At 47.6% G+C, this 23,155-nt stretch overlaps 2 protein-coding genes across 2 annotated transcripts in view; both read right to left on the bottom strand.

Annotated features, from left to right (window-relative positions):
- Positions 1–21,687, bottom strand: part of LOC112116611 (la-related protein 1) — a 71,660-nt gene extending 49,973 nt beyond the window's left edge. The window contains exon 1 of the mRNA XM_026659493.2: positions 21,588–21,687. The gene's annotated coding sequence lies outside the window, so the exon portion shown is untranslated. The remainder of the gene's footprint in view (positions 1–21,587) is intronic.
- LOC115271362 (la-related protein 1-like) overlaps positions 1–22,089 on the bottom strand; it is a 52,674-nt gene extending 30,585 nt beyond the window's left edge. Inside the window, exon 1 of the mRNA XM_029913390.1 lies at positions 21,588–22,089. Coding sequence (XP_029769250.1) covers positions 21,588–22,068 — 481 coding nt within the window. The 5' untranslated portion in view covers positions 22,069–22,089. The remainder of the gene's footprint in view (positions 1–21,587) is intronic.
- Positions 22,090–23,155: the final 1,066 nt, after the last annotated feature.

Below are 23,155 nucleotides of genomic sequence, written 5' to 3'. Positions count from 1 at the left end.
ATTATGGGTCTTGATTATAAGAGTTCAGAATTCTTGCTGCCCAAAACAGACAGGTTCCTCAGCCTAAACCAGATTGCAAATCCCATATAGCGAGGAACTCCTGGACAGGGAATTATCCTTGAAGATGGGCACCAATATATTTTCAAGAGACATTTAGTGCCATGGTATCATGGCTAGTGGCCTTTATGGAGTTAATCCCCTGTAGGGTGACCAGACAGCAAATGTGAAAAATCGGGACGGGGGTGGGGGGTAATAGGAGCCTATGTAAGAAAAAGACCCAAAAATCAGGACTGTCCCTATAAAATTGGGACATCTGGTCACCTTAATCCCCTGAACCAACCCCAGCAATGCAAGTTAGACTAACCAGGACAGTCAGAAACAACCACCCCCCAACACAAAATAAGAACTCCACCAATATTAGGCTGGTACATAGTAAGCAAGTTCCAAGGAGACCCTTTCCCCACAGCCAGAGGTTCTCCTTTTGAACTTGCTGCATTTACAGTTCTGGGAGTTTGAAGATAGCAGGGTTTCAAGATAAGCTTAACACACAGAGAAAGTATAGCTGCTGCCTTCAAGGACTCTCTCTGAACGATGGCTTTGCGTAGGTCCCAGACATGGCCATACATAGAAGTAGCAATGTTTCAGATCAACCTTTTCCCTATTTACTGTTTTTAAAAAGTGATACTGTGCTTGTAAAAAAACAAAACAAAAAAAACCAAAAAAACAAAAAACAAAAAAACTTAACGTAGGTTGCATTTTAGGCAACGTTACTTTGTCGGATGAGTTGCATGTATTGAGAACACATATTACTATCATTTACCGCAAATATATACGCTTGCCCCACCCCAGAGATACTCTATAGGGTCTCTGATACCGCATGTTACAGGCTCCTAGAACAGAAAGAATTTAATGTCTAGCAGAGCAGCTCTGCCAATCTGTGCACTCTCAATGATTTGCACTAGCACCAGTCCAATAAATCAACCAAAGTCTTGATCATGCCCTAGAGGAGAATCCCATGGAAATCATTTCCTTCTAATGTTGTCAGATGCATTATTACTTACGTAGTTGTAGCACCCAACATCCCAAATCTGGACCCGTGATCCAATGGGCTAAACACACAAGACAACATGATACCACCCCCAGCAGTGCAGTCTACAAAATTCTCATTCTCCGGCACATTCTGAAAGCAAAGACAAATGGGTCGGGAAAAAACCTGCAAAGGCGAGGTTTACATCCCAGTGCCGAGACCAATTTTTGTAAAATATAAGCAGGATCTGTTTATCCTAGCTGGAACACTGCACAAGAGAAAAACAGCGTCTCATTTTCTTCTTTTGATGAAGCCAACAATAAATTTGCCCCAAATGTTAGTTATACAGACCTGGGGGGGGGGGGGGAAGTGGGTTATTTCACTAAAAATCACATTTTTTTAGAATACACTGGGGTCTACCCAGTACTTATATAGCCCTCATCACTGTAACAGAGAACCTCACAATCATTAATGGATTTTATCCACACACACCCTGTGAGATAGGGAAGTATTATCCCCATTTTATAGATGAAGAATAAAGGCATAGGCTAGATTAAGCAGATTAAGTGACTAGCTCAAAGTCACACAGGGACTTGGTGGCTAAAAGTGGAAATTAACCGCAGGTCTCCTCTGTCCTAACCACAAGGCCACCCTAATGTCAGCCTCTCGCCAACATCCAGATTTCAGTGGCTGTATTCGGTATTTCTAGCAGAAGACCAATCTTTGCTCACCAGAGACACCACGATGGAGCAAAAGCCTCCGCAATTGTGAAGATGCAAGAATTAAAACGTATCTTTTAAAAAAAAAAAAAAGGCGGGGGGGAAGGGGGTACTCTCGCTTGCCCTGATTATAGCCTCTCACTTCCAAAAGTGGAAAGTGCCCTCACTCTCCCTCAAACTTGCTTTCTTGTCAAAGCCTGCCTACACTGCTCTCCTTACTCTCACTCTCAGTCACGTTTGTCCTAGTTACACTGTGTATGTTCTTTGGGCCAGGGGAGCTCGACTTTCATGTGTTCTGTCAAGTGATGTGCACAGCAACGCAAATACCCATGGCATTATTAATATATGTACATTGATTTGTAAGCTTGCTATCCCCAATCAGTTAAAAACTTTAATAATTGAATCAACAAGGAATTTCACTTTTTTTTTTTTTAAAAGGAGCTATGGGATCAAATATACAGATTCATGTACCTAGATATCTAATAAAGTTTGTGTAGGACAAGTGAAAATAAGTGCATAGTATAACATTCTCTGAGCTACATTTTTATGTTTAAACTTTAATGTAATGTGTTGAATTATATTCAATCAAAAATGTAAACCACCCAAAACTTTTAAATTGGAAAGCTTCTTTCAATCTGGATCCTAAAATATGTCTGCTGTGGTGGTTTCAAGGGGGGCAGCCTGGCCTTTTATTATACAGAGGTGTTTGAATGGGTCAGTAATATATACAGACTGTATTAAAGGGGAGTGTCAGAAATTAGAGCTTTTCTTTTTCTCTTTTTTAATAAGCCACCCACAAATGCTGATGCAGTGGAAGTTTATACGTTTTTGCTGAGTCAGCCTACAACTGTAATCAACATTCAGAAGTGTAGTTTTGGGGTGTTTTGGTCCCCCCCCCAAAAAAACAGTGCAGCTGATCTAGTATATACACACCAGAATGAGCTACAGCTGGGAGAGGTACCTGTGAAAAAGGAATATAGGATACAGATGGGGTATGAATTATATTTAGAAGGTTTGGGATTAATTTAGGTTTTCTTAAAACTAAAACAGAGGAAGTCCTTTCTTAGCACTGCCAAGTGGAAATTGATGTCAGTGTGTCACTGGCTGGAACCCTCCATCAGTTCAATCACTTTTCATATGAAAGCAGGCTTGTTGGGTTTCAGGGTGTTTTTTGGGGGGGGGGGGAGGGGAGAAGAGATTAAGCAAAGGCATTTACAACACACAAGCTGTACTGGCTGGACACCCTCGTCATTTCTTACGTTTTAAACTGGCTGCTATAAGCACAGGTAGTGGGGACAAGTGCTTTTTGTACCAGCAGACAGCAGGAAGAGAAAAATACACTTGCAATTTCTCTTCCTCTGTGCAGGGACCAGGTGGAGGAAGCTCATGCAAATCTGATAATTGTGAGTATAAAGGGACCAGAACTGTCCATGTGCCCAATTACCCAACTCACACTTGCACTCCTATGAGGTGCACAGTTGAGCGCCTAAGTTACCTGTAAATCTGATTCCTGAACTAGATGTTGGAGGACTGAACAGACTGGAACCAGCAAGAAACTAGGTAAGCTACCACTGCCATCCACAGCCTGAGTCACCACTGTTCAGAGGATGTGAAAAGTTGTGCTTATTTTGCAGCGATTTCCCCCCAAAGCCCTCCCTCTGCACTTGGAAAGGAAGTTAGAAGGTCCTGTTAGAAATCTGCCGTATTGGTCACTCTTTAGGACATAGGATTTAAAATCCAATCTGCTGTATGGCTGGCTGAGCAGATGGGTGGCAGGAACCGCCCAACAATTTATGCCCCTTCAAAATAAGGGCTCTTTGCAATGGCCAAAGGCAGATGTCGCTCACATTTGCCCGGCACAACTTTGCCAAAGCAATGGCATCTGTGCAGCACCTCCTCCTTTTCCAGTTCTCAGTACCGCTTGATTTGCAGCCATTCACGTGTAGGAAGGCTGAGAACACCACCCTCATTTCACCTGTGACTAAAAGACAGACTCAAACTCAGCTTCCCAGAGATAAGAGCCAGACTTTGAATACATAGGCAGCATCTCCCTCCTGTCCACAGAGAACAGCCACAGAACTATTAGTAAACTGCACTTGTTTATTTGCAAAGCTGAATAGCAACCGGCTTCGAGGACATCTGCAATCCTGAGGCATGGGAAGCCAAAGGCTGCCTGGCAGGATATCCCTCTGGGATGCACCTTCCCCAGCTCCTCCCTTCAAGCACAACTGACAAGATTAGAAATTAGCTTGCCAATTAGGAACAGCACCTCATGCACCCAGAGGAGTCTAAATCAGGCAACACTTTCCTTTTCCACACCTGCCACAAGGGAAGGCAAGCACAAACGCAGATGGCTGCTAGGTCAAAGACAGAGACGGGCTGCTCTCCGAGGAGCATGCTGAACAGATTTCCAAAAACGGAGGTTTCCAGGAGAGTCAGACTTTCCCTTGCCAGCCCACCTGCAAACATAGGCAAGGCAGATTAAAAACACGAAGCACAAAAATACAGAGGCAACTCCAGGTTTTCACATCAATCTGATACTGCAAGGGCCTTACCAAGATATTTGACCCAGACAGGCTCCCTGCCCACCATTTTTTTTTCCTGGATACAATCAGATGTCCGCAATCCCGATCACCACACTTGTGCCACACCACATCATTCAAGGACAAATAATCAGTAAGCAGTGGGCAGACAACATCCTAACGCCTGCAAAGTGAGGAAGCACCAGGAAATTTCGGCCTCACGTTTCCTTCCCCTTCCTCTGCACCCGCACTGGATTTTTCAGCTAGGGTCCAAAACCAGAAGCTCTAAACAAGAGCCCAAGTGCTGGCTTTCAAAAAGAAGAATTCCAGCATTGCAGGCACCGAGGATGCCTTTTTAGCAGCAACAGCCTTGCCAAAGTGGGCATTCAAAGATGCCAAACAAACGAATATCCCACCCTATTCAGGGTCTTATACTGCACCAATCAATGCAGTTATTTATGTGCTTGGCCCTACGACAGGAGTGTAGGATAGTTCATAAACTAGGGATTTGTTATCCATGATGGGAACCCAGCGCTGTAACTAGCAAGAGCTTAGGGAGGGCACTACACATCACTCGCAAGACTGATGTATAAATGTGTGGGCGTGCACGTACACATGCATCTTGTAACCGTTAATGTTTGTACACAGCACCAAACCTGGCCACACCTCCAGTGGCCGGCACCAGAGACCCAGGGCTGGGGCTGATGGGAGTGCTATAAAACTTAAGCAATCTAGGAAGATCTTCATTTTTTAGTGTGTGGTGGGGGGAGAGGAGGGCCCTGATTCTATTTCCAAAACCTGCAGACAACAATTGGGAAAGAGCTTGTAGGAGAGCCTAGGGCAATAGGGCCTTAAAAACAAAATAAATGGAGTCAAAAAGGCCCTTTGCCAGTGCTGCTCTCTGGCCTCCAGAAGAAGCTGACAAGTCCAGAAGGACACTCAACTTGCAAACCTGCGTTACAAAAGGAGGGCATATTCTATGTCATTAACAGTCACTATCCTCCATCAGCACCTTGGTGCCAAATTCAGACACCCTCGTTTCGTGTCTGCTTTCTATCCACATTAGCAGAAAGGTAAGAGCTATAGCAAAAGATAGGCACAATGGGCCTGAATCACCTGGTGTCTGTCCTCCTCCTTCCCTTCTGCCTGGAATGCATGTTCTCTCTCACACAGATGCCACTTCTCTGAAGAAGAAACTGGGGGATGGGAGTGGCTGAAGAGAAGCTCATGAGGCCTGACGCAAGAGGAACACACCGACTCGTTATTACTGCAATCCACGATTGTAACCGTCAACCTGGTCAGCATGGCCACAAACTAAGCTACGGGAAAAGACAGGCTAGTTCTGTACACTACATAGGCCCCTTTCCGTCTCATAGGACGGAAAATCTGAACACACCTTATCTCACCTGGGTGTCCCCGCTAGAAGGCAGAAGCACCTGGTGGTACCTGCCATAACATCAGCACAGCAACACCTCATGCAGGTGGCACAGCAATAAGGTCCCTGCAGCACACAAGAGTGCGACAGAGACCCACACACATTCCAAGTGTCAAACTCTCATCCTTATGGCAGCTAAGTACTTCGCATTTACACACTTTACATCTTCACACCACCACACAAACACCAGCTAATTTGTCCTCGCTATATGCCTGTGGAGTTGGTAACTAAATCACCACCCACATTTTGCAAAGAGGAAGACACAGAAAAGCACCTCTCTTGGACTGCACTGCCTTACTGGGACAGGGACTTGGAAGTAAAATCCTATGGAGTGATGGGAAGCACCTGGCAAAGGTGGGGACCCACACCACTATTTTCTGCAAAATTGATTGTATTTAAATTTGATTCATTCCTACTCCTTATGGCTGTGAAGACAACCTTCACAATGCCGTTACGGAGATGCTCCAAGTTACAAATAAACCCCCCCCTCTACAAACAGGTAGGGAGCATCAGAGTATTTTTCAGGGTACCACCTCAGCTTGGATACATACCACTTTACTTCTCCTAGAGAGCCAGGAACAGATAACATCATTGCTGATAGGGATGTAAAATATTAAATGGTTAACCGATAAGTATTAATCTGACTTAATATATTGCAGTTAATGTTTAAAACAGATTGGCAGCAGCCCCCGACCCCCGTCGTGTTAACGATTAAACAGTTAACGGATATAATTGTAATTATTTTTTAAAGTACCTGTTTAAACTACATTTACATCCCTAATTACTTCAGCAGTCCGTGCCTGCATGTTACAAACATCTTCAGAACAGTGCCCAATTGACAGGGGGCGAAGCAGGAAACCCAGACCCTAAAGGTTAGCGTGACCAACACATTTCCCTTTGGATTCCCTGTCAGTTTCCCACTCCCCTCCCTCATGTCTGTGACTCGCCTGCCATGCAGACTTTGGGCAGGGTTGATTTAAAGCACAGAAATGCAAGGTTCCATCCAATTCATCCCTAATTTTGAGGAGTCAGGATGTGGGCGTGGGGGAGGGAAAGGACCTTCACAAAGTATTTTAAAATTTTCAGCTGATGTTAAACAGAGTACATTTGACCCTTAGCTGGCAGTTGAAATTCAGATTATGGCCCTGAGGTGAAAAGCAGCCTGAATAAAGACCCTCAGCCCTCTGCTCAGTCATGGTAGGGCCGCCATCTTGGATTGGACACCAAGACTGCAACAGTGAAGGCAGCTCCGCACTAGAGTTAAACCCACACAAACCGCCCAGCTGCTCCCAAATCCCTCCCCTTTCCTTCCTCACAGTCTGTCAGAACTTGCAGGGAACTGCTGGATCCCCCACTTATTTCCTGACCTCCTCGAAAGGAGGATTAACTCTCACACATGCCAATTCTCAAGCTGTCAGCCCCACGTTCAAAGCCAACGTGGTCATTCATGCCATTAGAAGAGTCTATGCCAGCGCATAGGGACCGTTACCGATTTCCTATGGACAACGCAGGAGTAGGAGAGAAACGGATCAAAGCCATTGGACACGTTTTTAATCTAGAAAGGACTTTGTGGTGTCAGTCCTGCATTCCTCAGCAACTACCTCTTTCCTCGAGTCCACCTCCCGAGAGCCAAGAAGAGCTGAGGCACTCAAACTAATGTCAGACATTTAAATAGGAGTATATGCCTAGGCAGGGGAGGTCTCACTTCTGAAACGGACAGGTTATCTACACATGGAGTTATTCAGGAACAGCTATTCTGGAACAACTCTACCTGTGGATGTTTTTTTTCCAGAATCCTGTTTAGCTTAACCCATTGGGATTCCAGAATGAGAGTCTACATATGGAATGACTCAAGAATAGCTATTGTGCTTTAAAAACTCACCTTCCACCTTAAACCGAGTCAACTTTTAAGTGGAGACAAGCCCTTACTAGGGTGACCAGATGTCCCGATTTTATAGGGACAGTCCCAATTTTTGGGTCTTTTTCTTATATCGGCTTCTATTACCTCCCACCCCCCGTCCCGATTTTTCCCACTTGCTGTCTGGCCACCCTAGCCCTTACTGCCCTGGCTGGTGATCTTTTCAAAGCCACTCCAGGAGGGAAACCACTGTGCAGGGGTGGATGTTTACTTAGGACCATTTGTTAATGAGGCTAGTTGTAATTCTGGCAAGCAGTATAAATGGTGTTTACCCACAGTGCACCTCAAGCTTTGGAGAAGTGAATTATAAAAGCCTTGACGAGGAAAAGGCAAAGCAAAAAGACAAAAGGTTTTTCCACGGCAGTCTAGGGGCTGCGTTGATTCCATCTGACCGATAAAATAAAGGCGTCTCCAAACAGATAACCCTGTAATTCCAGCACATGCCCAAAAGAAAGTAACGGTATGGTCACGGCTGTTTTTTCTCCCAGCCATTTATCAGTTCTTGTACTGGAGAGTACCGACACTGGATGTTCCCAGACTTAACCCCTCCCCCACTCCAGGGCCGATAAGACCTGGCAAATTGGATAAGCAGTAAAACCCTGCTGCCCCAGCCACGAAGACGGAGTGCCCCTCTATCGAGACAGGAGCTGAAAAGCTGCAGGGAAAGTATAAGGCAGCTTAGAGGAAAGAGCAAGAGAAAAGCAACGTCTGATTATCATTTCCATGAAGCAGCTGGTGGCCCGGCTCCCTGCCTCAGTCCTTTAATCACCCATAAGCCTGAAGCGATACCGTTGGAAACATGCAGCCATCCAGGAGGTCAGCAGGAGGCAGTCCCTATATGGAAGTTGGGGAGAGGGGGGCCTAAGGGGGAAAAACACTGCCAAAAAAAAAGTGCTGCTTTGGTTGTACTACTGCATATTAAAAAGGAAACAAAATTAAGATGCCTCCACAGATAGTCCCTTTTTATTGGGACTATTTAGGACCAATCCAGCAGTTTTCAGGGCATCAGTGGCTGGTAAACTCTCGAGATTTATCCCACCCTCTGATGCCAAAAGAAGGCTTGCCAAGAAGGAGATAGCTAGAAAGCTAGAGGGAGAAAAAAAAATGGGGCTCAGTGAAAGGGAATATTCCAATCTCAAACCCGTGTGGCTAGATTTCCAGCATTCAAATAGAGTTAAAATGTGTTCATAGGCACAACCAATTACCCAAAACCGAAGTACCATGTTCATCTCATGGCCTAGGACGGTCTGGTGACGCACTGGCACTGCTTGCATTAGGACCATGGTTCCAAACATCACTAGTAGAGCGTTAGCACTCTGCCAGTGACCTGCCCAGAAGCTGAAACCGGCAGAGCTCATTTCACTACCGTGAAAAGACCACCTTCTCAAACATAACTGGGGGGGTGAGAGGGGTGAGGGCGGGAAAGCCATGGGTGAAGGAGGCTTTCAAGCAGGCAAGACACTCAAGTAACCTTCATCTACAACAGGGATCGGCAACCTTTGGCACGCGGCCCGCCAGGGCAAGACCCCAGGTGGGCCGGGCCGGTTTGTTTACCTGCCGCGTCCGCAGGTTCGGCCGATCGCGGCTCCCACTGGCCGCGATTCGCCGCTCCAGGCCAATGGGGGCTGCAGGAAGCAGTGGCCAGCACATCCCTTGGCCCACGCTGCTTCCCACAGCCCCCATTGGCCTGGAGCGGCGAATCGCAGCCAGTGGGAGCCGCGATCGGCAGAACCTGCGGACGCGGCAGGTAAACAAACCGGCCCGGCCCACCGGGGGGCTTGCCCTGGCGGGCTGCGTGCCAAAGGTTGCCGATCCGTGATCTACAACCACTACTAGTTTTTACTGATACCCCAAGTGCTACATCACTGCAGCTGCGCCACTGTAGCATCATAGACACTTGCTACAGCAACAGAAGGCGCTTTTCCATTGCTATAGTAAATTTCACCCACCACCACCGAGAGGCAAGAAATCTTCCGTTGGCCTAGCAAGTATCTACAACAGGGCTTGGGTCAGCTCAGCGGTCTCTCTCAAGGGTGTGAAGCAATGTAGCTAGGTCGACCTAAGTTTCAGGTCGAGACAAGGCCTCAGATAATCCTCCCTCTTGCGTGTGATTTCTGGTTCTATAGTTTCTCTGAATTATTTCTCCATTTTGTCCTTGTATGATTCCAGTTCTGTTGTTAATTAGATCAAGTCAGATTTCCACTGAGACTTCAACTGCAACGTTATCAGACTATAATCTGTCAAGTCCCTCTGAAACTTCCTTCAAATTGCTTTTGTAAATTTAGTCCCTTGCTTAAAATATGGGCCACGTTTGCATCAAGTTCCTTCTCGCCATCAGTGCAAATGTCAACACAAGTATTGCATTTTGATGCAAATGAAGACACACACAATCTTCCCAAGCATGATTGCAATGGCTGTTGGGAAGCCGGCACATCAATCCTCTTTTCACACAACCATCCGTGATGCCAATGGTGGAATTTTTGAACTTTCAGAAAGTGGTTTAAGAACTTTTATGTATTATTTCTCTCTCAAGGTTTAGGCAGCATGCGGAGCATCCACACCTAAGCAGCTCAGAATGACTGCACCTGTGAAAAGTTAAATTTTTCTATTTTCGTTGTCTGAGCAAATGACAAAAAAAATCCCTGATCTAACTTCTCTGCCTTTCTAGCAGAGAAGGCAACTTGTGCACAATATTCTATTTCCTTGTCAGATAAAAGGAACAGCTTTAAGAAGGAATGTGTTTCTCCCCCGTATTGAGGTGGCCACTACTAGCTGAACATGAGAAATGTCCTAACCATCTTCCATTAATATCATCCTTTATGCTTTCGGTTCTTTGCTTTAATTTTTCTGCCATTTCTTCACTTGCAGTAACTTGTGCACAACTTGAATTTTCCCTGGATGTACTGCTCCAGACAGGTTCAAAGTACTTCAGCCACTTCTTAAAACTTCATCTTGTGCTACACTAGTGGCAATGTTATCATAGAAGGAAGGCCTGGAACAGGGACTTGAAGATACAATCATGGCTTCCTTTCTAGCATGGTGGTATAAAAAGTGTCTGGCTTGCAGGAACAAATTTGATGTTCCTGTCCTTCCAATTACACAGTGAATGTTCCATTTGACCATGAAGAATCTGAAACTGCTGAGTTTTCTGCACTTTGAGATGAGCACGAATCCCTTCACCTCATTACTTAACACCTTGACTTTTACTTAAAACTATAAATCAATTTTCGTTACTTCACTCCACTGAATCACTTGCTTGTTTCCACTTCTTCACCTTTAGGCATAGTGAGTCAGATTAGTGTAGTCATTTATGTCTGGTACTCACTAATCACACTTTTGCAATATTGACCAGCAGATTTCACGTTTACTATAGTTAGAATGAGAAACCCCTGTGTGGTGAATTCAAACATTGTGAAGACTTCGGGGGGGACCAATAGTGAACTAGCCAGTTTTGTATAGAATCACATCGTTGTATGTCCTACCCACTTTCCCATAGCTTCTAGTTCTAGCAAACTTTGCCCCTCTTACAGCATGCAACTCCCCCAGTCCCCTTCTCCAACATCCTATCACAGCCAACTCCACCTAGTAGCCATCTCCTATCACCAACAACCCGACTCATTCCTCTTCTCCTGTAGGTTTTTGATAATTCTGTAACCTTCTCGTCTCCTAACATGCTTAATGGGCACAGTGAGAACCCTGATGTTCTCAACACTCGCCTTTTAACCTTTTAGAATAGCTCCAAGTTTTAATTAACAGAATTAAATTACAGCCTAATGCATCTAGTATTTAAAAACATGTTAAGTTCATACAGGTACTAGACAGTGAGTCCACAAAACACTCTACTACTACTGGGAAGGGGGTGGGCGGGGAGGACAGAAGAGAATCTGCTGGGTCTTTTCACCCACTTGGGAAGGAGAAGGGGTTCTGTGACTGTTTATTAGCAAATAAACTATTCCGTTACACAGGTCCTCTGCCAGTGCACTGAGGACTGTGAAGTGACTCTGTAAGAGAGCTGCACACATCACTGTTCAGCTGGAAAAAGTGTGCTCCAAACGTACCCTTGACCCAGACCTCGTCTTCCAAAGCCTCTTTCCCCAACCCCCAAAAGTTAAGTCTGACGCTTTAACCCCACGATACCCGGCTGGCAAACCAAAGTGCAGCAGATAAGACAGTCTACAATTGGCATGAGGGTCAACCTCTTCCCAGCACTTTCTACAGATGCCATTAGAGATCAAATTTCTGTATTTGACTGGAAGGGTAACTGTTGAGCAACAGAACAAAGGTTCCCCCTCCGTGACCTCCACCTCAGGGGAGCAGGAAACTGACTGTCACCCAAGTTTCCCCACACAAGTTTCTCCCGCCTCTACTGCATTACCAGCACTCCACCACAGCAGGAAGACCGGAAGCTAGGAATGTAAGTAGGCACACATGGCTAGAGAAAGCAATCACACCAGCCACATCTTTTTAAAACACTGCACCATCCACCTCATTCAGATACTATAGAGATGTGCAAATCAGGGACTTGACTGTGCAGACCCAAAAGCACATGCAAAGTTAGCAATACTGGCATTCAACACACATAAAGCGTACCTACTCAAAGGCTGAAAAAAGAAAAACAGACCCTATGTTTCTAAATCAATGGAATTAGTCAAACTACGGCAACTGCTGACATTGCCAGCATCAGCTCATGCTCCCCCCATGGTAAATCCCAGTGCACAGGAACTACTGAATTAAAAAGGGTCTTTTCCATTTCTGATTTGATCCGATTAGATCACCCAGTCCAAAAGTGCCCAAAGCCATAGGGAGGTCTTGCAGTGATGGCTGCTCTTCATTGTTTCCAATGCTGAGTCGCATCAAGTGGAGATCAAAAAGGATCAGAAAAGAGAGGACAGAAAATCATCTGCATTTTAAGTTTTAAGTACACTCAGCTGCCGGCCATGTTGCACAGCGCCCCAATGCAAGAAAGCTTTGAGGAAATTCCCTCTGCAATGAACTTCTGGAACAAAAGCTGTATTAATCAGCTACTAATCTGGTAAAGGTAAGGTACAGATCTGAGACCAAGGTCATTAATTCTCAGCTACCCTCTCTCCCCTTACATAACATAGTACCCCAAGACAGTGTTCCCTCTAGTTTTTCCCCCCAAGTGTATGGAATGAATTTCGTTATGTGCACCAATATGGAGGTGGTATGTGACATCACCTCCATATGGGTGCACATAAAATTCATGTGGCGGGGGTGGGGCTGAGGGGTGCAGACTGTGGGAGGGAGCTCAGGGCTGGGGCAGAGGGTTGGAGTGCAGGGGGGTGAGGGCTCTGGGGTGGGGCCGGGGATGAGGGGCTCGGGCAGAGGGTTGGATGCAGGCTCTGGCTGGGGATGAGGGGTTTGGGGTGCAGGCTGCCATGGGGCTATGGCAAGGAGAGAGAGGATCCCCCCCGCTCCCTCTCCCCACCACAGCCGCTCCGGGGCTGGGGCCGAAGGCTAGACGTCTCTCCCCTGGCCGCAGCAAGTCCGAGCCGGGGCGCCTCTCCCCCAGCCGCAGCGGGTCCGGGGCTGGCGAGGAGAGGCATCTCCCTGCCACAGCCTGAGCAGCACTTAATAGGCTGCAGCACGGCCGCACAGTTTACAGGGAACTTGGTCCCTAACCCAGCAAGCATTGCTTTAGCACAGCATGCAGGACTTCTTAACCCATGTGACAGACACTAACCAAAACACAATGAAGTGCTGGGTAGGGAAGCACAGACCCTTTTCGTTTTTATACCTTATAACCCTCAACAGCTCAGAGCTGTCTTGGAACTGGCATGCTGCAGCCTCCCAGCCACCAGAGCAAATATTCGACAGCTTGGGAAGGGGCCCGTGCAGGCATCTGTCCACACTAGTCCTCCACAAGCCATCCCATCACAGTGCAAACCATGTGCTCTTTGCACCCCAGCTAGGAGTTCAGAAAAACATGGCAGTGACATTTTCTGAAAACTTGCATTATAGGATGAGCCATGTATTTAGAAACATGTTGATACTGAATGTGGCCACAAACCAGCCTCCACAAAGCATACCTACCAAGCCAGGCATAGGAAGCCATACACCCTGCACAGTTTCCGTACGGCCACCAGTAGTCCCAGTTCTCCAAAAGGCTAATCCCAATTTTCACTCTAGGTTGGGATGGCTTTTCAGCCTAGCAGCCATTCTGACACACACACACACACCCCGTTCCGTGACCCAAGACTCCCTCTGCAAAGAACCCTGCTAACTGACTTATTCAACAGCCACATTCAGCTCCCATTTGTTCTGACCAGAGACGTTCAAATACGCAAACAGCTGTTTTAAATAAGCTCTTGCTGTGGCACATTAACTTATTACAGACTGTTCTCATCTGCACTCTCCTCCTCGCTTACCTGCTAAGCGGTCATGAGACTATCATTGGCTACTGGATTTTACTTCAATAGCTTCCCCAGATTTACTGTTGAGAATACGCTCACCAGGTACAAAGCTCTGCATAGGTTCTCAGTAGAATTTTAACAAACCCTTGGATTTAGAGAACACAAAGTTGGGACCAAAACACTGATCTGAAGTGAGGCACACAGCAAAAGCAGATGCAAACATGAAGAAGTGGAAGAGCACACATTTGTACAAGGCAGCCACACCTCTACTTTAGGCCAGGTAACAGCACAGGAGATGTCTGGGGATGTTGGAGTCTTGAAGCTACCAGCATAACAACGAGATGTCCTAGCACATCAACTACAGAAGATCTCAGCTCTATAGTAACTGCTCAGCCTGCTCAGTGGATTCACTGAATATGGTTTTATAGCACACCTTCCATACCCAAGAGAGCCTCAGTTGCATACCAAACTAGGAATTAGATCTGCAGACAGTGAAACCAATATATATATGAGCAAACATGGCAACTATTAAGCACTCAGCAACTGGTCATACAGACTTGGGCATGAGAGCCTGCAATATTACAACGGAAGGGGGGGGAGAATGAGAGTTCCCCATGGCCACAACGGAAGTGTATGCCAGAGCTGGGAATGGATTAGAACCCAAGTATCCTGATTCATTGAGGTCTTGAGGTTTAAAAAAAAAAAAAGGGCACAGAATTGGGAGACCTTGTTCTCTTCCTAGTTCTCCCAAAGGTTAAATGCATGAGCCTCAGCAAGAAAACATCCGTGCCTCAGTTTACCTGACAGTAAAATAGGGGTAATACTTATCCCACAGGAATACTGTGAGGCTTAAGCTTGTATTGTAAAGCATACCAAGATCCTCTAGTGTCTGGCGTTAGGCAAATACTAGGTTTAATTTTTCACTAAGGTTTACATTTTTCTAAAGTCACCCTATTTACAGATGCGGGCATTATCTGCACCTGGAAATATGGTGGCTGGGCCTTTTAAAAAAATTTTACAGTAAAGTGCAAACACCTGATCTGCCCTTATAACAAGTTCCAGTGGACCTGGAGAAGGGAGGTAGACTTGGAACATTTAACCAAAATTATGAATAAAGGCAGCCCTGTATTTCAGCTCCTCAGCACTGAAACTGCCCCCTGTCTAGGATGTTATTTGGTGTGCCCCAAATACAATGTCACATTACTTACTGGAATGCCAAAGGATTAGGTATCATAATAGGGAAAGGGGGACAGAACTCTGCAACTCAATACCCTTGTTGCCCATTTAGTGTTGCGGACATGTCTGTGCTCAATTCATTTGTGCGTGTGGCTATCAGAAATATTAATGGGTAGGATTTTCAAACGGGCCTAAGTGAGTTAGGTGTCCAATGCAAATCGCAGCCTTAATGATCACCAGTTTCACAATCTGCATGTACCACAGATGTGATGCCAAAAAAAAGTTGGAAAGGTTTAAAGCAAAGATTGATAAGAATCACCTGAATTAATTCCTTCGTACTGGAAATCTAGAGCTTAGCGTCATATCAGGGAGATCACGACTCCCAGCAACAAGGGGTTACGAATCAGCTCTCACTGAATACACTGCATTCCCCAACCTTCCCTGAAACAAACAGTGCAGAACAGAGCAAAGGTCCAGAATAAAGCTGAAGGGCATCGGTGTGCGGGGGAGGAGAAAAAGCCCTTTAACCTTTCAGGGCAGGAAGTTCCAGTCCCCTTACGCAAAAAGTTGCTCAAACCTGAGTTGTGGGATCAGGACTAAAGGATAGTTCAGAAGAAATGAAATCAAGGGGAACAGAGCTCTTGCTGTGACGTTAGGGCTTTGTTTCAACAAAGCCAACAGTGCTACGCAGCTACATGCCGTGACAGAATAAGAGTTGCCCAACACTTTGGAGATCAACACGTGCTGGATTACCAAGCGTTGGCTACTCGGCACAATAGCAGTGACTAACTTTCTTGTGTCTAATGAAAAGTTATCTAGATGAAAACGTGCCAACGGCAAAGCAATTTTCTCACTTGTGTCTCGTCTCCCTGGCGGGGGCTGGTTCCAAGTGCTTCTCCCCAAACCTTTGTGGGACGCATCCCCATGGACAGTCGGGGAGGGATGAAAGGGAGTGTAATTGCAGTGTAGGTTTATGCTACCTCTTCCCGCACCTCTCATGTGGCAAGTTAGCCTCAGCTGTGCTTACCCACACATTATTTTATGCCCTTTCCAAGAGTCAGTTGACATTGATGCATGTGACAAGGAACTAAGAGGTGTCTTTTGGAAAGCTTGACTTGGCCTTCAAGATCAGCTAGAAAGAGAGCATACACCAGACAGTGAGCTAGTAACGGCATTAAAAAAACAAAACAAAACAAAAAAAAACCCACTACAGGCTACATCGACACTAGAAAATGCTGTACACGTTTTCCAGCAACAGTGCGCTTGCACCAGGGCAAGTAATAGCGTAAGAGCTAGTGTAGACAGAACTCAGACATTTTTGGCACTGTCATGAAAACCCTGCAGGTCTTGGCTTCAACAGAGGCTGTAAAATATAAAGTACAGTAGTTCTTAAAGAGCAATAAGTGCCTTGATACAATGTTTCTTTAAGCAAGTGCAGCAGTTTTTCACAACTGGGTGCTAGAAACACTTGAACCCTGTCCACAGTAGTGCTTACGTCATTGCTAACACTGTATGCAGCTGCACAATTGGGGGAAGATTTACACAAAATATTTTAGGAAGAGATTTGTTAAAGGCTTCTCCTCAGTCATATTCCTTTTCTCCAAAAAATTATCTAAAGAAAATCTTGATATATTTGAAGTTTATATATAAAGTTTGGTTTATATATAAAGTTTGGTGTATAGCCACCTCTGGAAACACAAAAGCACTACCCTTTTCCTTAGCAAGGTATTTTTCCTTTCTTCTGTATACACGCTATTATTATAGGGTTGTCTATGCGAGATAAAAGCTACTGACTTTGTTTATTTAGACTATAAATGTGCACACATAGTAAGTCCTGTACCAAGGGGCTACAATTACCTGGATCTTGTTACAAAACCGCAATAAGGAGAAAAAGAAAAGAAACCATCACCAGTCTTGCCAGAATCCCTGTAAGTTATGAGACCATTCAGATACAAGTCTTACTGCATTTGACAAACATTACCATTGTGCTAATCTTTAAGAGCCCAACTAAATATTTCCCCTGGCTTCCTTATACCTCTAAGTCACTCCCCAAATGAATAATTACTCAAAATTGTAGGCAAGGAGATTTTCTGAGCATACAATACTAACAGAATCTGAGCAAATTCACTTCTTCTATGCCCTAACATTTTTACACCAACGTTTTTCTGATCTAACCTCTTTCCTAGAAGTCCAAAAAGATTTAATCATTCAGCCACAGCACTCACTCCTGCATGGCACATGCCCTAAAAAGCCATCTCAGCAGGTGCAGTAGCCCTTCACCTTTGGAGATCCTGCTGTAAATCCTGCTTTACGGTATCCCGCCAGAGCCTGAGTACACGTACCCCTCAAAGCCACTGTACAACATGGGACAATTAAGCAACTGTGTGTGGGAAATGCCCAGAACTGGAACTGTAGGGGTGTTGCAAGTCTGGATTAAAATACCATCAGCAGAGAACTGTATCTAGAAGCTTGGATCCTGAGCACAGGCCTTTGCCTAAAGAGCGTCTTTAGTCACCTAATTCTGTTATACTGTCTTATAGCATGTGCATGGAGTTAAAATGATTTTTCTTACAATTTAAGGCCCCAAAGTCTGCAAAGGCAATTCATGTGGAGGGAGCCTTGTACCTCTGCAGAGCTCTGCCCATGTCCACAGGTCTCCACAAGGGGTAGGGGTGACCAGACAGCAAATGTGAAAAATTGGGACAGGGGGTGGGGGGTAATAGGAGCCTATATAAGAAAAAGACCCTAAAATCGGGACATCTGGTCACCCTAACAAGGGCTCACCCAAGCAGACTAGCTTGCAGGGATTGGGTCTAGGATACTTTACGCTCCTAGAACTTAAATGCAGCTTTGAAAGCAGTTTTACAGTAAATTCTTAGTCATTCTGGGTATTTTGAAAAATAACTTAAAGCTGCTTCAAATATTTGAGCATCAGAATGCCACCATTAAACATGTGCAAAAAATCAATTTTCTTGGAAGACCTTTAAAGGCTGTTTTAACATGCAACCTAAAAACTTTAACTAACCCACATGTATCTGTGAAATGGGCATACAAGCTTTGTAACGTTCCAGGAGCTTTTGGCGAGTGTAAGAAACCCTCTACCACAAGTTGTTAAAGAACTTTTCTAGCTGTGACTGAAACCTACAAATGCTAGGAAATAGATTCAAGATGAAGCCCATCAGGGAGCTCTCTGCCATGAATTTGTCCATTTGGGTAGTTTAGGACAACCATGTTAGGAGAAAAAAGGTGTTTATTTTACAGTTAGTTAATAGGCAGCAAAAGAAACAATGCCCCAAGAGCAAAAGAGCGGAATAATATTGACAAGGCCTGTATTGTGTGAACTATAGGCAAGGCTGCCAAGCTCCAGAAAATGCCCCACTAGTCAATTTCACCGTTTAACACCTTAAGGAATACTCTGATTCTGAGTGGAACAGAATTCAGGTTGTTACAATATTATTTCCTTTCAACAACTAATTTTCCCCACAAGAATAAGTTGTGGAGTTTCTCTTCCCCCCCCCTCCAGAAAAACCCAGTAGTGTGGCAATTCAAGTGCTTAACACTGGTTGTACCTTTCTTGAAGCACATGTTCTCTCCCCCCCCCCCCCCCCAAAAACATAGTTTTCCCAACCTGATAACAGGACCAATACCAAAACATGCTGTCTTTTGTCCTTTAAAACCTGAAATATTAATGCAGAAGAGATGAAGGCAAGTCAAAAGACATTTATTGCAGATCTTGGGTATACTTTCAAGCCATTCTCACCAGAAGTACTGTATGTAGTCATATAGCTTTAGAGTTTAGGATAAATAGTGTAATTCACAAAGCTCTACATACATGATCTGCACAGAAATTAATATATGAAGTCTTATGTTCTGCTTACATCACAACCAACTGGATCAGCCTTCTGAATCACAAAATGTTTGTACTGCAAATTGAAAACGTGACAAGTGCTAAACTGTAGAGGATGGCTATTACCGAATACGGCCCAACAAGGCAGCATTATGAATCCTCACCTCCGCATGAAGGTGTAAGGAGATCAGCTTTAGGTCATGCAACAAGAAGTAAACTGAGGCAGCAAAACAGTCAGAACTTTGTTAAGACAAGTCATTCTTATACCATCCCATGGTTTCATAGACTAAAGCAGTTTGACTCCATGGAGATTTCTGTTGTGCACTATCAGGTTATGTCCTATATGCTTTTCCCCACTAAAAAAAAGTATTCCAAGCAGATACTGCAGAGCTGTCCATCTTCCAAAGATCAATAACTATGATGATTCATCATGTTAGACGGTACCAACTTTTGCAAAATGATGGCACACGCACTGATGAGAAACCAGATGTCATAGCTGGGAATGTAATTTAAAGTTTGCAAGGGAAGGCTGAAAAATTAAAAAGCCCTCATAAATGAGATATCCATTTAAAATTCTCAGTATTTTCTCCTGGTATGGGTTCCCTTCATGCTAAAACAGTTTATTTCTCCTGATGGAAGTAATATCTATTACAACGTGCAAGAAAATGCAAAGCGTTCAGCATTTCCAATCTTGGCCTAAAAAGAATGGTGGGAGGAAGAATGCACAATTTAAAAGGCAGTTGTTACTAAACTACAACTGAACCACACCCCCCCCCCCAGTAACTTTTGGGGGAAAGAGGGGCTGAAGTTACACCACAGAATCAGCATTGCAACATGCACGATTACCAGAAAGCTACTCGGAATTTCCTTTGGGCCAAGGATTTATTCCAAAAGGGGCCGGGGAGGGGGAAGGGGGGTTGTTTGTCCAGCATATTCACCCTCCCTTTCCCATCCTCCACACAGATTCAATGCTGGGAAGAGAGGGTTACACGCTCCAGTTTATTTCCAGCTCTGGAACTGCACAGAAATGAAGGACTGAGGCCTACATGTCACTGTGCCAGCAAAGCAAGGGAGACAGGAGTCAAGGGCCCAGCCGCATTAAGCTACAGAGGAATACGCACACGTGGGGAGGAGGGAGAGAGGAGGGAGAGAACTACCTTTCGCACACACGCAGGCCGCTGTGAGCACGGAGAACACGTGGGGGTTAAGGGGAATCCCCCCCCAAAAAAGGTGTAGCGTGCTCCGATCAATGGTGCACTGGATCAGACATATGAGAAGCAGGGTAGGGAATGGGGGATGGGCCAGGGCTGGCAGATCCCTTCCCCCCTCGCGCCCTCTCCAGCACAGCTTGTCTGTCACCCTCTAAGGCGTTGCAGATTCTTGCTGGGGCGCAAATCGGCGGGAGAGGGGGCGATTGGTACCGGGAAAGGGGGAGAAGGCCCCGCGGTGAGCCGGGGGGGGAGGGGGGGAGAGAGAATCACATGCTCGCAGCAGAAGAAACCACGTTGTCTTTACTGCTGCAGTGGAATGCCGGGAAGGGGAGGAAGCGCCGAGCGCAGCCACCCAGCCCCACACACGCTGCCCAGATCGAACGCTCAGTCCTCCGCCGTGGAACGTTCGCACCGCGGCCTGGAACGTTGCAACAGCGCCGTGGAACCTTCGGCCTGAAAGCCGCCCCCCCGCCCCAAAGCCGCATGGCCGGGCCGAGCCGAGCCGAGCCGCTCCGCCGGGGCTGGGCTCCGCTCCCCCTCCCCCGCGCACACATGCTCTCCGCCCTCATGGCTCCCACAGGCTGCAAGAAGCCTCCCCTTTCCCAGAGAGCCGGGGCTGCTCCAGAAATCCTAAATCCACGTTCCCCAGATGACCCCCCCCACCCCCTCCGCTTCCCCTCCAAACGTGCGTCCGGCTAGGATTAAAGCGGAGAGTGGCGGCCACATGACACGTTTAGTTCTCCCCACGCCGGGTTACAGCCAGCGCGTCCCCATATTCTTGGCAGCCTGGCAAACTTTGGCACTCGAGTCCAGACAGCTGGCGAGGGCATTGGGGGGGGGGGGCTCTTTCTTTTTCGGGTCCAGGCCAAATAGACTCATTCAGCATTTACAATATGGGAAATATGGCAACGCTGAAGGGGGGGGGAGGGAGGAGTGATCTATTCCGAACAAACCTTCTCCCCCCTTCCACACACACACAGACGAGGGCCCCCTTCTCAGCATTTTTATTATGTCCCTGGGTGGGGGTGGGGGGGGGGGGGGGAAAAAAAGGCCTTTCATAAAAAAAGGCAACTCCCGTGTGCCCTGGGCGAGCGCGTGTGAGACCGAGGCCTTGCGATCCCGCTTCCCTCCGGCTGCCCCCCAGCACCCCACCCTGGCTTACTCCCCCAGCTCGTGCACCGGGGTTGAGCGGGGACAGGACCCCGAGGCAGGGGGTAGATCCAACCGCGACGGAGCCAACTGGGGTGGGGTGGGGTTGGAGGAGGGGGGGGGAGAACAAAAACCCCAGAGTCACCGTACTGCAGACCAGAGATCCCTCCCCCCCCCGCACCCCGGCTCAGGGTCACCCCCGGACCCACCTGGGGGGGACTGTCCGTTGACGGCCACCACGGCCACGGGGGCGTTTTTAGTCCAAGGGTTCACCTTGGGCGGGGGGGCCTCGATGAATTCCTTGCGCCCGCCTCCTCCCTGCTCGCCGCCGTCCTCGCCGCCGCTGCCGCCCCCCGCCTCGCCCAGCAGCCGGTTCTCGCCCCCTCCGCGCTGCTGCAGCAGGTTCTCCTTCTCCTGGTGGTTGCTCTCCTCCTTCTGCTGCTTGATGCTGGGGGGCCTGGGCGCCGCGCTCCGCCGGGGCGGCTCCCCCGCCACGCCGCCGCCGCCCCCCTGGGGGCAGCCGTCCGGGGCGCCCCCGCGGCCCTCCTCGGCGGTGGCCTTCTCCCCGTGGGGCATGAGGGGCTCGCCCTTCTCCCGGGCCCCGTCCTGGGGCTTCTGGATGAGCAGCCCGCGCTCCTCGGCGGGCAGGAGGGGGTTGCCGGGCAGGAGAGCCTCCACCTGGGTCGCCATCTGCGGCCCCGGCCGGCCGCCTCCCCCCCGCTGCTGCTGCAGGCGCTCCCCCCGCCGGGCGGGGCCCCGCTCAGCCGCACGCAGCCCGGAGCAAGTGGGGGGGCTGCCTGCACCGGCTCCCCCTCCCGCGGCACCCCTCCAGCTGCAGCAATATGGAGAAGCACGGAGACCACGCGACTGGCACGGGAGCGCGCACCCCCCCCCCGTTCCTCGCTGCCTGCCTGCCGCCGCGCGCGCGCACGTTCCAGCGCCAGCTCCGCCTCGGCGGGTGGGGGCGCGCACGCCGAAAGGGGGGCGCGCACGCGCCTGATGCAATGCGCGGCGGCTGGAGCAGCGCCTTAAAGGGGCAGCGCCCGCGGGAGTGGGGAGGAGCCCAGGGGTGCGTCTCCAGCCCCCTGGCTGCGGGCCTGGGCTGCTCCAGCCTGGGTGCTTGCTCTCCTCCTGCACCCCAGCTCCCCTCTGGGCAGCCCCCGGCTGCTCCCCAGGATCTCCCCCTGGGGTGACCAGAGGTCCTGATTTTATAGGGACAGTCCCAATTTTGGGGTCTTTTTCTTATATAGGTTCCTATTACCCCCCGTCCCTGTCCCGATTTTTGCTGGTCACCCTCCCAGCCCCCCAAAGCTCCTGGTCCCTGCACGCCCCCACCCCTAGCTGTCTCCCTCTCCCCAGCCCGCCCCTTGGCATCGCACCGGGGGACACTTTTAGGGGCAGGAAGAAGGTCAGGACTGGGAAAGACAGCTCAGGCTTTGAATAGCTTGTCATCCTGCTTTAGTATTCTCCCTTGTCTACAGGTACATTCATTTTAGGAGGTGATGCTAATTATCAACTAATCTTCAGGATTTTCCATACCAGACATTTCAAACCACTGTATAATTTAACTGTTATTGGTGGTTGTCACCATGAGCCTTCCAAACTAACATGGTTTCCATCAGATTTAATGCAGTTCACGGGGAGGGGAAGTAGGACTTAAAACAAAAAAACCCATAAGAAATGGGATGGTGTGAGGGGCTGCCACAGCCAACAAGACCTGTCTAATACCGCAGTGATTCTCAGTAAAGGCATCCTATAATCACGACAAGCCTCATGT

Source organism: Terrapene carolina, unplaced genomic scaffold (assembly GCF_002925995.2).
Source record: "Terrapene carolina triunguis isolate 2854851 unplaced genomic scaffold, T_m_triunguis-2.0 Scaffold629, whole genome shotgun sequence".
In the NCBI taxonomy this organism is placed as follows: Eukaryota; Metazoa; Chordata; order Testudines; family Emydidae; genus Terrapene; species Terrapene triunguis.
This window is presented reverse-complemented; position numbering and strand designations above follow the sequence as displayed.